The sequence below is a fragment of the Squalius cephalus genome (genome assembly GCF_949319135.1).
Source record: "Squalius cephalus genome assembly, chromosome: 24".
NCBI lineage: Eukaryota > Metazoa > Chordata > Actinopteri > Cypriniformes > Leuciscidae > Squalius > Squalius cephalus.
In genome coordinates this window covers 7348342-7366688 of record NC_137145.1, presented here as the reverse complement: position 1 = coordinate 7366688, position 18347 = coordinate 7348342, and the positions used below count along the sequence as shown (strand labels likewise).

The following is an 18347-nucleotide window of genomic DNA, read 5'->3' as shown; positions in this document are numbered from 1 at the left end:
ACACTGAAGTCTCACAGCAGACACGCCCCTTCAAACAGAGCGTTCAAACCAGGGAATGAAATCAGGCTAGGAAATATGCCTTTTATTTCTAAATAATACAAATTTTTGATCTAAAAAACATACTAACATTATAAGGGCACCCCTGGAAACATTATAAAATAATAAAAATAATCCATGGAATGGGACCTTTAAAGTGAAGGCACACTTTTGATGGACAAAATAAATATGATTTCACACAAAAAGTACCTAAATGCACATAATTTGCATGTATAGTGTGTTTGAACAAGAACTGGAGTTGGATTTTTGTCTTCATTTTCTTTTCTGACATAGCCTACTAAAGAAAATGAAGACAAAAATATTTATAGAAAATGTATCCATTTAAACTTGTTTTTATTAATCAGTTTGGGTAAAAGTGGTGTTTTATATATATATATATATATATATATATATATATATACAATATTTGTGTGTGCTGTAAAGTGGTTAGAAAAAATGAAATCAGAATCGGCTAAAATCTGTATCGGCAGGTCAAACTCAATGAAAAATCGGAATCTGCCTTGAAAATTGTAATCGGTGCATCTCTATAATCTTTCTGGTATCAAACACCATCACATAATCTGATGTTCTAGATGTTTTATTTATTTATTTCTACACGTGCCATAGTATTGTCGATGGGTTCAATAAAACATCCTGCAAAAGGGGGGCCTTGGCCAGAACCTAGTGGTATTTGGGGGGCCTTGGCATGGAAAAGTTTGGGAACCCCTGGTATAGGCTACAAAAACTATCTGCTAACAGTATTCACGACTCTTGCGTTGCTCCCCACCATTTTGAAAAGGTCAAAGGTGATCTCATCTCGTCAACTCGTGCATCAAAATATTCTACGAGCTGCCCAGTGGAAAATACCACATGAGGGGGTGTTCATGTGCATTTTCCAAGTCGGCTTTTGGTATTTACCATAATTACCATAGCACGTGAAGGCACCATCACAATATAGAGGGAAGACGCGTGTGTTGTTTTGTTCATCAAAATTGTTCACTTACTTTAAATTAAGATTACGTTTGCTTGTGTTATCTCAATCGGAAAGATTGACTTTTCACCAATGTTTGAGCTCCTGCGCATGCATCATTAAAATAAATGTTTCATTTAGAATTGTTGCATGTGGTCTCCCTTTTTTCTTGCAGGGTTGTAACAATATTTTTTTTTCTGCTGGTGCCCTCTAATGCACATTGTGTCAACTTTGACCATTGGGTGGTGCATATCCCGTTTGTTGTTACACAGCAGAAAAAGGAAGGAAACAGTAGGAAGAAGTGCTGGTAGAATGCATGGAGTGAAGTCGCCATCAGGATTGGTCACTTGTCTGTTGCCTGGCTACCAGTTTCTTTGAAGCTGTTGATTTGTCAAACAAGCAATGACAAGTGTCTCATTTACTCCTGATAACAAGTCATCTGAGAAATCAGTTACAGTAAACTCTGAAGACTAATTATAGCAATTATGGTTTGCTGTTGAGTAAATGTGCACCTGAGGGTGCTGTTAACACCTCTGATGAATGCAAAGACGACACACAGCTCTACTTAGCCCTATCGCCAAACGATTACAGCCCCATTGACTCCCTGTGCCAATGCATTGATGAAGTCAACAGTTGGATGTGCAAAAACTTTCTTCAGTTAAACAAAGACAAAACTGAAGTCATTGCGTTTGGAAACAAAGATGAAGTTCTCAAGGTGAACGCATACCTTAACCACTCTAGGGGTCAAACAACTAAAAATCAGGAATCAGGAATCTTGGTGTGTCACTTGAGTCAGACCTTAGTTTCAGTAGTCATGTCAAAGCAATAACTAAATCAGCATACTATCATCTGAAAAATATTGCAAGAATTAGAAGCTTTGTTTCCAGACAAGACTTAGAGAAACTTGTGCATGCTTTCATCACCAGCAGGGTGGATTATTGTAATGGACTCCTCATCCTCATCTGCCGCGAGAGCCGGGATCGAACCCGGGTCACTGGCGCAAAAGCCGATGATTCTGCCACTGAGCCACAGGGGGAGAATACATTAGCGTTAGGTTAGAGCGAGCATATAACATATAACGTGCGTGTATTTATAACAGGCTCGTATACTGCAATATGAACAATTCCAGTCGCCTGAACTTAAGAGGGGACTGAGAAATGTGCGCGAGGACGGAGTAGCTTTCTTGTAACGTAAAGAGAGCTCCAGGACCGTCCGTTTCTGCCATCCCTTGTGAGCGGCGCAGTTTGCGCGGCTCGAACAGAGGGAGAGGAAGCTCGCTCCGAGACCGTCCACTTCTGCCATCCCTTGTGAGCGGCGCAGTAGCGCGGCTCGAACAGAGGGAGGGTGTCTATCTCATTCGCCTCATCCCCTGACGCGGCGGCGGTTGAGCGGCCGGGAGGGGGGGGGGGGGGGGGGGCAGAGAGGGCAAGAGAGAAGGGAGAGGGAGAGGTTCCGGCGAGCTCCTCAGTCATATCAGTCTCCGGTGGTCTCTGCGAGCGGCGCTTCTTATTGCCCGGCAGGGACAGGCGGAGCGACAGCTTGGTCGAAAACTTCAAGTCGAGCCCGCAGGGTCGACATTGAAAGTTCTTCGCACTCGGGGCAGCCGCCCGTAGAGAGTGCGGTGGCGGCGTGCTTGCGGCCCAGGCAGAGAGCGCAGAAGAGGTGGCGGTCTCCGTTGCTGAGAGGGGCGCGGCACGAGCCGCAGGAAAAAAAAGTTTTGACAAAAACGCCTCGTGCTCTTTTAGAACAGTGAGAGATAGTGTGTGTCGCAGGGCGAGCACACACAGCAGTAATAAAAGGATATGTCGCCGGATAGCGTAGCAGGCACGGATGGCTGAAAGCGGCCGGCTTCTTCAGGCGCTGTCCTAGGCTTGCTGGTCGCTGGTTTCAACGGCGGCGGCTCTCAAGATCCAGCGATGCGAAGAGCTTCGCTGAAGACAAGAAAATCAGAATTTCAGCCTGTGAGCTCTGCTTATATACACACTGGCCACACCCATCTTGACGGTTAGAGGGGTGTGGAGGGTGCGAAGCGCCCTCATTGGACGTGATGTCTCTCAGAGCTCAGCTCACTGGTAGGCTCAAGCAGTTGCCGCTGAGCAGCCAATGAGCACGCTCATACAGCTTGCCATGGTCTGCCAGCTGCTGCACTGCGTTGACAATGAATACAAAATTAAGGATAATTTTTGGCTTCAGATCTCGAAGAAAGAAGAATTTCCCGATGCGTAAGCAACTTACGCAATACGAGAGAACCTCTCGTAAGAGAACTCGTTTAAATGATTGTAGTGAATGGAGTTTTTCATGGTAACTGTTCCAGCAAACTTTTATTTGTTCAATAATTAAATCGGTTATAAGTCAAAACAATTACTTTAAACATTCACAATGCAATTTTTATTTTGTTGTGCAACAAGGAAAATGTGTATTTTTATTTATAATTAACATTTTGAGTTTGTTCTGTGAGTGACGTCATTGATAATGGACCGGTCGCGCCTGCTCTCTCAGAACAGCCTGTGACTGAAGAGAGTCAGGTATGTCTGTGCAGTGCTCTTCAATTAAGAGTAAAATATACTGTATAAAGTGATGTTCGAAGTCAATATTTATCATAGAAATGTCATGAAACCGAAACAAGTTGATATATTCACTTTTCTGAGTAAAGTTTGATGCATTTTCATAGTTTTATGAACGCACGTGTTTGTTTGATGTTGCCGCCCGCGCGCCAAACTAGAGTGCGGGTTTTTCCTTGTAAATACATTTCTTGAAATATAATTTTGGTGGATTGAGTCTGTAGAAATGTTGTTTTGTATATTGAATGTCCATATGTGTGACCTGTATTACATGAATTGCAGTTTCTGTAATGGAGGACAGTATTTAATGTGTCTTTTCTCATACATCCTTCAGCTGATAGAGAGAGTGAACCTGAAGGCGTGTGTGTTAATTGTCTGTCCTCTTGTCAATAAACTGCAGGTATGTTCAACAATAAGGAAAAAAAACCACTATACGATCTAACAAATTGAGATATTTTGGCTAAAATCTTAATGTAACAATATGTACTTTTAATGGAATTTTATTTCTTTAATTTGATTTTTGTGAATGTGAATTTCCATAAATAAGACAGAGAGAAATTGATTGTTGTAAAACAAAACTTTATTGTATAAAACAGAACAGCCTGTGACTGAAGAGAGTCAGCTGATAGAGAGAGTGAACCTGAAGGCGTGTGTGTTAATTGTCTGTCCTCTTGTCAATAAACTGCAGACGTGGTCCACCGAAGCCAGTGGTGTCGTGGGGGTTTTCTTGTGGTGTGAGACGAGATCCGCTACAAATTGGTGCCGTGACCCGGATCAAGGGATCAGCCATTGCAGATCGCCGGGAAAAGTCATCGACATCACCAGTCAACAGAACTTTTGTGGTAGATAAGCAGTGTGACTTAAACATGGACAGTTACGGTTTTACACACAACAAAGCACAAGAACACATGGCAGATGCAGATGTTAATCCTGCAAACGTGACACCTGTTTATGTTAGGAGTAGTGTTTTAAGTTCACATAGGTTCTCTACTGGAATGGGGAGAGGGGCTCAGTTAAATAGTATGCTAGAACAAAATATGGCAGCCAGCCCAGTACATCTAGCCACTCCAGTACGTCCCTCAACCAGTAGCCCAACTATGCTAGGCATGAGTAGTGACACAACAGTGCCTCATGGAGAAAGACTATACTGCCCCCCAGTGGGCGAACCAGTGAATCAGTGGCAAACGATGGCAGATTTAATGAAGCAACTGGGTAGCGAAATAGGGAACCAAATTTCTGCAAACCTGAGATCTGCAGGGCAAAATCCCCAGAGAGATTATGTTAATGCCCAACAGCCTTCCCCTCAGAGTCCTGATTTGTCAAATTTGAACCTAATTGTTAGGCATCAAGATATCAAAGAACCGCCTACCTTTAGAGGTGATAAGACAGATCGATGCACCATTAGTGAATGGCAAGAACTGATGCAAGCTTACTTAAACAAGAAGGGCTTCGGTGCATCTGAACAGGGCCAAGAGATTCTCGACAAGCTAATGGGCCATGCTAAAGATGTTGTGAGGACATGTATTCGCAACAATCCCCTGATTGATGTGGCTAGAGATCCACATGTCATCTTTTCAATTCTAAGGCAACATTTTGGAGATGCAATTTCCTCCACAACACCTTTAAGAGACTTTTATGACACCTTGCCAAAGCAGTCAGAAAGTGGCTTGGATTACTGGATCAGACTAAATAAGGCAGTTGACCTAGCTGATGAATGCCTAAACCGACAAGGAAAAAGAGTTGAAGACCCTAGTCACGAAGTGGCAATGATGTTTGTGAGGCATTGTCCTGAGCCTGCTCTGTACACTGCCCTTCGGAGCAAACCATTGGAAAGTTGGAATGCACAAGACATTCAAGCATTAATTGACAGCCACCACAGAGACAAACAGTCTATAAGAGTAGATAGAGAGAGAAGGGTTGATGAAACCTCATCTAACGCCTGGTGCATGACCCAACAGCAGTCCACTGCAGTTAATCAGCCAAGCGGTTCAGATTCTGCTCTCCTCGGGCGAGTGGTTTCTCTACTAGAGCAGTTCCTAGTCAAACAGAAGGAGCAAGAACAGAAAACTGAACAGGGCAAGGTCGTGCCTGAATCCCCTGCAGTCCCCTGCAAAATATGTAGGGCTCAAGATCATACGACAAAGACTCACTGTTTTAAGGAGGGGCTGTGTTTTAGGTGTTTCAAGACAGGGCACAGAGGTTTTGAATGCCCTGACAAAAGACAAGTAAAACAAGTCACAGCCAGCGTAGCCACTAGACCTGAGCACCATTTAAACTAGAAAACCTGCATTGTGGGGGGGACAGTGTGGGTATCAGACAAGTAAAGACCCCAGAAAGCCCATTGACTGTTCAGGTAACTACAAGTGATCACTTAAGTCAAAACAGTGTAAGTGAAGGACTTGCAGTTCAGCAAAAGACGACCTGTGAGGCTCCAAAAGCTAATTACCAGAGAATTAATGATGAAGATGATCTGTTCTATGCTCCAGTATTAGTTGAGGGGAAAGTGAAACTATTAGCTCTTGTCGATAGTGGATCTGTTACCTGTACATTGAGTGAAACAGCTGAACGCACGCTTAAAGACTGGAACTTGATCTGCACAGATTCGAGTAAACCCACAAAAAAAGTACTTACTGGCTGTGGAGGGAATGAAACAAAACCAAAGTGCACATATGAGTTGAATGTGGATATGCTTGAATGTAAAATGACAATCAACTTTCTAGTGGTCCCAGGCCAAAAAGATGAAATGATAGTTGGATCGAATGTCATCAGGCATGTGACTCAGCAGATGAGGAAAACTGAGTGGTACTGGAAAAGCTTATCTCAACCAGTTCAAGATAATGTTCAAGAACCCCTGCTGAATGTGCTTTCTAATGTTGAACGCTGGCATGGAGATAAGATACCGCAGAGAGTTGGCACGGTAGTATTGCGACAATGTCTTACACTAGAGCCACAGCAAGAACATTTGGTTTGGGGAAGGTTAAAGGAAGAAGTTCCCTTGTCTGTTGGAAGCACAGTAATGCTCGAACCCTCCACTTCCCGTTCTGCACCAAGAAATGTTATGGTAGCTCGCAGTGTTTGCCCACTCTGGGGTGATAAGTGGATTCCTATGAGAGTGATCAATATGATTGACCGCCCCATTGTTTTGCGCCGTAATACTAAAATAGCTAACGTGCACCCATGCCTTGCACTAGAGGAACTAGATCTCACAGAAAAAAGTACAGAATACCTGCAGGAAGGGGTTCAGCAGAATATTGTCCAAGTTAATGAACTCAATGAGAAAAGCAAGCTGCAGTCTGACTATAGAGCCAAGTTGAGAGATCTGGGCCTGACAGAAATTGACATTGAGTCCTGTGAAGTAAGTGATTACTGGAAAGGAGAGCTGACTGATCTCATAGTACAGTATGAAAGTACCTTCTCTCGTGACAAGCTAGATTGCGGTGAAGTAAAGAACACTGTTCATCGGATACGACTCAAAGATGAGAAGCCTTTCCGACTGCCCTACAGAAGGGTTCCACCCACCCATTATCAGAAATTGAGACAAACATTGGATGAGATGGAGGAGCGGGGTATCATTCAAAAATCAAACAGTGAATGGGCATCACCTTTAGTCTTAGTCTGGAAACCTTCTGGAGAGCTAAGGATATGTACAGACTTTAGATGGCTCAACCAAAGGACAGAAAAGGATGCGTATCCTTTGCCCCATCAAGCTGATGCCCTCGCATCATTAGGAGGAAATTGTTATTTTAGCACCATGGATTTAACATCGGGCTTCTATAACATTCCAATCCATGAGGATGATCGGAAATATACGGCATGCACAACTCCAGTAGGGCTTTATGAATATAATCGTATGGCTCAAGGTTTATGTAACAGCCCAGCTACGTTCTCACGCATGATGACATCTATTTTTGGAGACCAGAACTTCCTTTGTAGTGAATGGAGTTTTTCATGGTAACTGTTCCAGCAAACTTTTATTTGTTCAATAATTAAATCGGTTATAAGTCAAAACAATTACTTTAAACATTCACAATGCAATTTTTATTTTGTTGTGCAACAAGGAAAATGTGTATTTTTATTTATAATTAACATTTTGAGTTTGTTCTGTGAGTGACGTCATTGATAATGGACCGGTCGCGCCTGCTCTCTCAGAACAGCCTGTGACTGAAGAGAGTCAGGTATGTCTGTGCAGTGCTCTTCAATTAAGAGTAAAATATACTGTATAAAGTGATGTTCGAAGTCAATATTTATCATAGAAATGTCATGAAACCGAAACAAGTTGATATATTCACTTTTCTGAGTAAAGTTTGATGCATTTTCATAGTTTTATGAACGCACGTGTTTGTTTGATGTTGCCGCCCGCGCGCCAAACTAGAGTGCGGGTTTTTCCTTGTAAATACATTTCTTGAAATATAATTTTGGTGGATTGAGTCTGTAGAAATGTTGTTTTGTATATTGAATGTCCATATGTGTGACCTGTATTACATGAATTGCAGTTTCTGTAATGGAGGACAGTATTTAATGTGTCTTTTCTCATACATCCTTCAGCTGATAGAGAGAGTGAACCTGAAGGCGTGTGTGTTAATTGTCTGTCCTCTTGTCAATAAACTGCAGGTATGTTCAACAATAAGGAAAAAAAACCACTATACGATCTAACAAATTGAGATATTTTGGCTAAAATCTTAATGTAACAATATGTACTTTTAATGGAATTTTATTTCTTTAATTTGATTTTTGTGAATGTGAATTTCCATAAATAAGACAGAGAGAAATTGATTGTTGTAAAACAAAACTTTATTGTATAAAACAGAACAGCCTGTGACTGAAGAGAGTCAGCTGATAGAGAGAGTGAACCTGAAGGCGTGTGTGTTAATTGTCTGTCCTCTTGTCAATAAACTGCAGACGTGGTCCACCGAAGCCAGTGGTGTCGTGGGGGTTTTCTTGTGGTGTGAGACGAGATCCGCTACATGATCATGACGCCAACATGCTGCTTTTTGTTTTGATTTGCAACGTAAGTAGGCTAATGAGTCGTTCATGAACAATCCGTTCGTTGCGTCTGTCACGTGACAAATGAACGAAAGACTCGGAAGGTAAAGTAATTATTTATGATCCCTGTAAACGATTTTTGACTGCATTATAATGATTTCTTAATTCAGAATATGATCAAGATTGCGTAGGTGGATGTGTTCGGGGAATTTGCCAGTTAATGGTATAACATTTAAAGCCCCTTAAATGAACGAAATGACTCGAAAAAAGATTCATTAATTTTGATGAACGAGATCGAACAAGAGAGTCAGTAGACACTGGTGGCTGGTGTTGCCCCATAGGTGTTGCCAGAATCAGATTGGGTGTTTTTCCGCTACATATTAAGGCCTGTTTACGGTGTGTTTTAGCCGGGTTTTCGCCTGGAAGGCTCTATAGAAATCTGGCACTCTATTGAACGAAGTTAAACTGAGAGAGTGTGCCGTTCACAGACACCAGAATGAACGAGTTCACAGTATCGTTCATCAGGCAGTAATACAGTAGCCTACGTTCAGTTCACGTTCGCCCAAAATATGAACGAGTTCATGAACTATCGTTCAATGAACGCGTTGAGGCACAACACTGCTTGTTATATATATGAAAAATGTATTTACTATAGTAATAACAGTAAATTATGCATAAATACATGCAATTAACCCTAAACCAAACTCTAATTCTACCTTTACCTTAAGGTAAGTACATGTTGTTAATTAATATTACTCAGTACTTAAATATATAATTACACTGTAACAATGACACCTTAAAGTGTAACCCAAAATTTTGTTCTGTGTAATGCATATGCCTTATGAAAACGTGTGTGTGTGTGTGTGTGTGTGTGTGTGTGTGTGAGAGAGAGAGAGAGAGAGAGAGAGAGAGAGAGAGAGAGAGAGAGAGAGAGAGAGAGAGAGAGAGAGAGAGAGAATGAGAATGTGTGTGAATGAATGAATACTGTATATACACACACCACACATGTTGGTTTTCCATGTTTTATGGGGACATGGGCATAATGATTTTTATATTGTACAAACAAAATCCCCTGAACCTAACACTACCTCTAAACACAACCCTCACAGAAAACTATCCCTTTTTCCATTTTAAACATAATTTAGTATAATTTATAACATGTTTTCTTAATGGGGACCATAAAGAAATGTCCCCACAAGGTCAAACATTTCTGCTATCTTTGTGGGGACATTTGGGTTTACCAGGACACACACACACACACACACACACACACACACACACACACACACACACACACACACACACACACACACACACACACACACACACACACACACACACACAAACTGTGATTTCTAATCCTGGAACCATGTTTGAGAACTTTGAGAACCTTGGTGGAAGAGTGGGGTAACATCTCACAGCAAGAACTGGCCAGTTTGCTGCAGTCCATGAGGATGAGATGCTCTGTGGTCCTTAAAGCAGCTTCTGGCTACACCAGATATGACTGCTAATTTTGATACTGTTCAGGGACTCATTGTTTCATTTCTGTTCGTCAAATGTCTGTGTAACTTGTTTAGTTTATGTCTCAGTTGTTTAATCTTTTTGTTCATACCAATATTTATACATTAAGACATTTTCTGGAAATAAAAGCAGTTGAAAGTTAGAGGACATCTCTTTTTTACCGAGTTTAGTTCTGAATGACTGTCCCTTTTTTTTGTCATTATGTTTTTGATCTTTAATAACACAGATGCAACATGACTGATGCAAGTGCATAAAGCATAAAGCACATACAGTTATCTCCCTTTACCATTTATTCCAGTACATTGAGGAGTTATGCTGCTTTGCTCAGTTTATTTAATGAACTAATTTAATGCAATTTATGAACATTTTGACACTTCATTTCAATGTGTGTAAAATAAGTTTTAATGAGTTGTTCAAATTAAAAATGTAGCAAACATACTCTCTGAAATAAGCTACATACTATTAAGATATTACAAATTTAAATACTACAAAGATAATTATATCCTTTATAAGGGACAGCTTTACCAGTTTAATTAATATTGATGCTCTGTAAAAATATCAACCAGAGAAGATGCTGGCTGAAATATTTTCAGAGTTAAGACGTGTTTAACTGTCTTTTTAAACCAGGGATAAAATAAAGCATAGATCAGAGGATTCAGACCTGAGTTTGTGTACACAACCCATGTCAATATATTTATGGTTGTGGAAGAGATTACTGATATAGAACATATATAATATGGAATAAAGCAAAGCAGATAAACTGTCACAATGATTCCTAATGTCAGAGCAGCTTTACTCTCAGATTTCCTCCTCACTGATCCTTCAGTTACACATTTTCCACCCTTCATCAGAGAGTTTATAACTTTCACTTGCTGATGTACTACATAAAAAATCCTCAAATATAAAGTTATGATTAGGGTACATGGAAAAATAAAAGACATGAACAGATCAGTAACTCCCCAGGCAAAACCCATCATAACAGAACACTCTCCATAGCACATGTCTGATCTGTGTGAAGTGTCTAAATATCCTTCATTAATTACAATTGTAGCATTATAAGTTGAAAGACAAACCCAGCTCAGACAGATGCTTATTAAAATTTTAGTTGTGGTTATTTTCTGTTGGTACTGTAAAGGGTGACACACAGCCATATAACGATCAACAGCAATTAATACTAAATTACTGATAGATGCTGAGAAGACCAATCCAAGGATTGTAATACACAGTTTACAGAAAGTGTCTCCAAAGTACCAACACGTCTCAATAAATCTGATGCCCTCTATAGGCATAACAAGTCCAATAAGCAGGTCGGTCACAGCCAGAGAGAGAATAATCAGGTTGGTTGGAGTGTGAAGCTTCTTGAAGTGAGAGATGGAGATGATCACCAGCAGGTTCAGAAACACAGTCCATGCTGACAGCAATGATACAAAAATGTAAATGATATTATGTTCAAAACTGGAGCGTTTTCCCTTGATACATGATGAGTTGATGGCAGGAAAGCAGTATTGAGTCTCATGATCCTCTGTCTCATAGGCCATGAGTGAGTCTCCTCCTGTTAGGAGTTTGTTCTGCTCTCCTTACTGTCCTTTCATTTATACAGCCTAAATCAGACAGCCCACCCATCTACTGCCCATTGATGATGTAACATACACTATTTTTTATTTATTAATTAATTAAAAAAGAAAAAAAAATCTGTCTGCCGGAAGCTAGTTATTTTAGTCGATAAAGTTTTAAATATGGTTATTTTTCTTACACGAACATATCGATTCATTTCAGAAGGCCTTTAGTAACCCCCAGAGAGCCTTGTGGATTACTTTTATGATGGATGGATGGATGCACTTTTATGATGGATGGATGCACTTTGATGGACTTCAAAACAGATACGGCCATTCACTGCCAAAGCTTGTAAGAGCCAGGACATTTTTTAATATAACTCTGATTGTATTCGTCTGAAAGAAGAATGTCATAAACACCTAGGATGACTTGATAGTGAGTAAACCATGGGGTAATTTTCATTTTTGGGTGAACTATCTCTTTAAGTGCTGCCCATGGAGATGTTGCTGGCCTTTTGGGACTGGAAAAAAACGTATCACAGGGCTTTGTGGCAATTTCTATTGGCTTCACCTTTAAAAAAGATGTTGCTGCATATATTTTAACTTGCTGTAGCTGCTATTGCTATAGTGACCTGCTAGATGTTGGGTAAACCCAATCAGGCTTTAAAACCTGTGCCGTTGTGCCCCATACCAGTAATAAATAAACCTTTTGTACACATAATAATTGTTTGTGTTGGGCTGGGCCATTGCCTCCAAGGTAACTCATATTTGCTTACAGTCATCTTCCAAACAATGCGTTATCCCACAATCTAAAATAATTTTTGGTCACACAGAGCATGGGTCAATTAATACCCACAGCTCCTGACGATGCATTGAGGTCTTAAGCGAAACAATCAGCCTATGCAAGAAACTGAACACTATATACAATGTTTTTACATGTAATCCACAGCCTCATCAAATAGTTCTGAGCGCATTCATAGCAGTCTGGAGCACGAGCTTCCTGTCACACAATGACGTATGCGCAGGCGCAAACTCACACATGAGCTGACGCTGTGTTTGTTTACAATATAGAGGGAAGACGTGTGTGTTGTTTTGTTCATCAAAATTGTTCACTTACTTTAAATTAAGATTACGTTTGCTTGCGTTATCTCAATCGGAAAGATTGACTTTTCACCAGATACTCAAGATTTGAGCTCCTGCGCATGCATCATTAAAATAAATGTTTCATTTAGAATTGTTGCATGTGGTCTCCCTTTTTTCTTGCAGGGTTGTAACAATTTTTTTTTTTTCTGCTGGTGCCCTCTAATGCACATTGTGTCAACTTTGACCATTGGGTGGTGCATATCCTGTTTGTTGTTACACAGCAGAAAAAGGAAGGAAACAGTAGGAAGAAGTGCTGGTAGAATGCATGGAGTGAAGTCGCCATCAGGATTGGTCACTTGTCTGTTGCTGGCTACCAGTTTCTTTGAAGCTGTTGATTTGTCAAACAAGCAATGACAAGTGTCTCATTTACTCCTGATAACAAGTCATCTGAGAAATCAGTTACAGTAAACTCTGAAGACTAATTATAGCAATTATGGTTTGCTGTTGAGTAAATGTGCACCTGAGGGTGCTGTTAACACCTGTGATGAATGCAAAGACGACACACAGCTCTACTTAGCCCTATCGCCAAACGATTACAGCCCCATTGACTCCCTGTGCCAATGCATTGATGAAGTCAACAGTTGGATGTGCCAAAACTTTCTTCAGTTAAACAAAGACAAAACTGAAGTCAATTGCGTTTGGAAACAAAGATGAAGTTCTCAAGGTGAACGCATACCTTAACCACTCTAGGGGTCAAACAACTAAAAATCAGGAATCAGGAATCTTGGTGTGTCACTTGAGTCAGACCTTAGTTTCAGTAGTCATGTCAAAGCAATAACTATACTATCATCTGACAAATATTGCAAGAATTAGAAGCTTTGTTTCCAGACAAGACTTAGAGAAACTTGTGCATGCTTTCATCACCAGCAGGGTGGATTATTGTAATGGACTCCTCACTGGCCTTCCCAAAAAGACCATAAGACAGTTGCAGCTCATATAGAACGCTGCCGCCAGGATTCTGAGCAGAACCAGAAAATATGAACATATCACACCAGTCCTCAGGTCTTTACACTGGCTGCCAATTCGATTTAGGATCGATTTTAAAGTATTATTACTGGTATATAAATCATTCAATGGCCTAGGACCGCAATACATTGCAGATATGCTCACTGAATATAAACCCAACAGATCAGAAGGTATATTATGGAAGTAAAATAATGACAAATGTTTTTGAAACAAAAAAGCTTGTTGAATTGCACCACTTGAAAAAGTTGCATTAACCCTGCTTGCATTTTAATGCATTGTATTTTCAGGGCTTGCATTTTTATAGGCTGAAATTCAACATGGTTGTGTATTTAAGCTTTGACTATTTCTATTCAAAACATTTCACACACGTTTTCATTATTAAAAACTCAATAATCCATATTCACCTTCCAGATTCCACTTCCAAAATGTTAATTCTGTGTAAACCCTTTCGCATCACGGGATCGCAGATTATTGTTGTTCAACATTCATTACTCATTAAACATCACACTCTTACTTGATCTGGACAAACTGAGCATCATTAGAACGGTTTAAGACTCCAGCTTCGATATTTGACCACTTTTGTGTCTTTATCAGCTTTTCCATATACTGGCCCTGATAATCATCACAAATAATTACCGCTTGCTTAATTTCTGTAAATCCGTTTTTATGAATGAATGACTCTCTCACACCCTTTGCTCTATAGTTTTCTTCATCAACAGCCGCTTGTGCCCCCTGCTGGTAAGGACGACTAACAGATATGGTGATTATCAATCGGCAATCTACTGATATTCCTGCCGTTCCCGGATGTCAAATGTTGAATTTTCTGTCGAATTTGAACCACTGAATTTGTGGAAGCGAATTTGTAAAGCGAAATAAAATGGACCGAAAATTGCCTCTCGAATATTATAGGTTATATTTTTAAACAGAATGAACATTTTGGAAGTGAAATCTGGAAGATGAATATGGATTATTGAATTTTTAATAATGAAAACGTGTGTAAAATGTTTTGAATTTAAATATTCACAGCTTAAATACAATTCAGCCCATAAAAATGCAAGCCCTTAAAATATAATGCATTAAAATGCAAGCAGGGTAAATGCAATGCATATTTTTTTCAAGTAGTGCAATTCAACAAGCTTTTTTGTTTAAAAAACATTTTTCATTATTTTACTTCCATAGTAGGCCTATACATTTTATCAGTTCATGCATGCCCTGAGAATTGAACCCATGATATTGCCATTTCTGGTTAAATTGATTTGAACATGTTTTTAGCTAGCTACCTGAATAACAATGCAGGGCAGTTAAATAGGGCAGATGTTTGATGGTAACTCTATCGCCCCCTTGAGTCTGGAGGGTTTGTTACTGCATTGTTAATGCAAGAACACATTAAGTATTTACGACGTGTTGGCCAAGCGTCTGCATTTGACTGCTAGCGCAAAGTATGTTTCTGACCTTACTTTACAGCTGTTATGCTGATGTTTCGATTCTACACCAAAAGCATGATTGTTTGCTGTCTCTTCAAGCTTTGAGTAAGCACCAGTTGTCAGTAACAGGTTGCATCCCTTGTTTAAGCAGAAAGCTCACTGTGACTCTACTCCTGTTACAGGGATCCACCTTGGACGCCCAGAGCGGCATGCCAGAAAGTGACTATGATAATGCACTGAACCACATTGAGATAGAAGAATCCGGGTTTGTCTTTCACCTTTTGTTGTTTGAGAAAAAAAAAAAAAAAAAAAAAAAATATATATATATATATATATATATATATATATATATATATATATATATATATATATACAGTATATATATTTTTTTGCGTTTTCGCCTTTTATTAAGATAGGACAGTTGCTTGACAGGAAGTGAGGTGAGAGAGAGAGAGAGAGAGAGAGAGAGAGAGAGAGAGAGAGAGAGAGAGAGAGAGAGAGATCATTAATACCTTTGGCTTATTCCAAATACTATAAATTGCATACTTTCTCTTCAATAACAAATGTACATTATTAGACAAATAAAACTTAGCTATACTTTGTACAAAATACTATTGTATACTATAATGTATTTTGAAAGTATACTTTCAATGTACAATAATCATTTCCAGCACATAGTTAAAATACCTCAAATATATTTTTAATAAAGTGCAAATAAATACATTTTTAAAAAAATAAACAGAATTTTCACTTCAAGTATATTTTTCTAAGATATATTTTTAGAAAATATACTAAAGTACAATTATTTTAAAGTGTGTTAAAAGTTGTATTGTGAAAATAGGTAAAAGCATGATGCTAATAATACTTTAAATATATTTAAAGATAGTAAAATTTTTGTTAGTATTTGCAATTTACTATTGATAAAGGGAATATATTTAAAATACAATAAAGTATACTTTTTTAAACTAAGGTAGACATAATGATTTTTATATTGTACAAACTATATCCCGTTTTTACATTTTCAAAAAACATAATTTAGTATAATTTATAACATGTTTTCTTCATGGGGACCATAAGAAAATATCTCCACAAGATCAAACATGTCTGATATTACTATCTTTGTGGGGGCGTTTGGGTTTATCAGGACACACACACACATACACACACAAACTGTAATTTCTAATCCTGGAACCATGTTTGAGAACTTTGAGAACCTTGGTGGAAGAGTGGGGTAACATCTCACAGCAAGAACTGGCCAGTTTGCTGCAGTCCATGAGGATGAGATGCTCTGTGGTCCTTAAAGCAGCTTCTGGCTACACCAGATATGACTGCTAATTTTGATACTGTTCAGGGACTCATTGTTTCATTTCTGTTCGTCAAATGTCTGTGAAACTTGTTTAGTTTATGTCTCAGTTGTTGAATCTTTTTGTTCATACTAATATTTATACATTAAGACATTTTCTGAAAGTTAGAGGACATCACTTTTTTACTGAGTTTAGTTTACTGTCCACTTTTTGTCATTATGTTTTTGATCTTTAATAACACAGATGCAACAGGATTGATGAAAGTGATAAAGCATTAAGCACATATCTCCCTTTACCATTTATTCCAGTACATTGAGGAGTTATGCTGCTTGCTCCGTTTATTTAATAAGCTAATTTAATACGATTTATGAAAATTGTGTCACTTAATTGCAATGTGTGTGGAAATAAGTTTAATTATTCAAATTGAACATCAAATGCAGAAAACATACTCTCTGAAATAAGCTACATACTAAGATACATGTAGTGTAAATTACAAATATAAATCCTACAAAGATAATCATATCCTTTATAAGGGACAGCTTTACCAGTTTAATTACAATTGATGCTCTGTAAAAATATTGACCAGAGAGGATGCTGGCTGAAATATTTTCAGAGTTAAGATGTGTTTAACTGTCTTTTTAAACCAGGGATAAAATAAAGCATAGATCAGAGGATTCAGACCTGAGTTTGTGTACACAACCCATGTCAATAGATTTATGATTGTGGAAGAGATTACTGATATAGAACAGATATAGTATGGAATCAAGCACAGCAGATAAACTGTCACAATGATTCCTAATGTCAGAGCAGCTTTACTCTCAGATTTCCTCCTCACTGATCCTTCAGTTACACATTTACCACCCTTAATCAGAGAGTTTATAACTTTCACTTGCTGATGTACTACATAAAAAATCCTCAAATATAAAGTTATGATTAGGGTACAAGGAAAAATAAAAGACATGAACAGATCAATGACTCCCCAGGCAAAACCCATCATAACAGAACACTCTCCATAACACATGTCTGTTCTGACTGAAGTGTCTAAAAATCCATTATTAATTACAATTGTAGCATTATAAGTTGAAAAACAAACCCAGCTCAGACAGATGCTTATTAAGGTTTTAGTTGTGGTTATTTTCTGTGGGTACTGTAAAGGGTGACACACAGCCACATAACGATCAACAGCAATTAATACTACGCTACTAAGAGATGCTGAGAAGAGAATTCCAAGGATTATCATAAACAGTTTACAGAAAGTGTCACCAAAGTACCAACACGTCTCAATCAGTCTGGTTGCCTCTATGGGCATGACAAGTCCAATAAGCAGGTCGGCCACAGCCAGAGAGAGAATAATCAGGTTTGTTGGAGTGTGAAGTTTCTTGAAGTGAGAGATGGAGATGATCACCAGCAGGTTCAGAAACACAGTCCATGCTGACAGGAATGATACAAACACATACATGATATTGTATTCATATTTAGAGCGTTTCCCCTTGATACATGATGAGTTGATGGCAGGAAAGCAGTATTGAGTCTCATGATCCTCTGTCTCATAGGCCATGAGTGAGTCTCCTCCTGTTAGGAGTTTGTTCTGCTCTCCTTACTGTCCTTTCCATTTATACATTCTGGCCCACCCATCTACTGCCCATTGATGATGTAACATATAAATAATTATTATTAAATTATTATTACATTTTTATTAGTAATTTTTTTTTATCTTTTTTTTTTTTTTTTTTTACATTAGCTTTTGTAATTAATTTCTTCAGTCCAGCTTAGGATTCTCTTACACTGTTCAAAAGTTAACGCATTTTGTTTTTTTGCTTCATTTCTTCACTTTTTTTCTTATTGTTTAGTATTTCCACATGCAAGCAATGCACAGGTGGAACTGA

At 38.9% G+C, this 18347-nt stretch overlaps 1 protein-coding gene and 1 pseudogene across 2 annotated transcripts; both read right to left on the bottom strand.

The window, feature by feature from the left end:
- Window positions 1-10604: 10604 nt before the first annotated feature.
- On the bottom strand, window positions 10605-11602 carry LOC307152089 (trace amine-associated receptor 13c-like; annotated as a pseudogene). The gene has a single exon. The product of its transcript is annotated as a trace amine-associated receptor 13c-like (transcript).
- Window positions 11603-17014: 5412 nt separating this feature from the next.
- LOC307152835 (trace amine-associated receptor 13c-like) lies at window positions 17015-18052 on the bottom strand (the record flags this gene model as incomplete). Its single annotated transcript, XM_079861780.1, has 1 exon — window positions 17015-18052. Exon 1 carries the CDS (start codon window positions 18017-18019, stop codon window positions 17015-17017), a length of 1005 nt encoding a protein of 334 aa, XP_079717906.1. The 5' UTR covers window positions 18020-18052.
- Window positions 18053-18347: the final 295 nt, after the last annotated feature.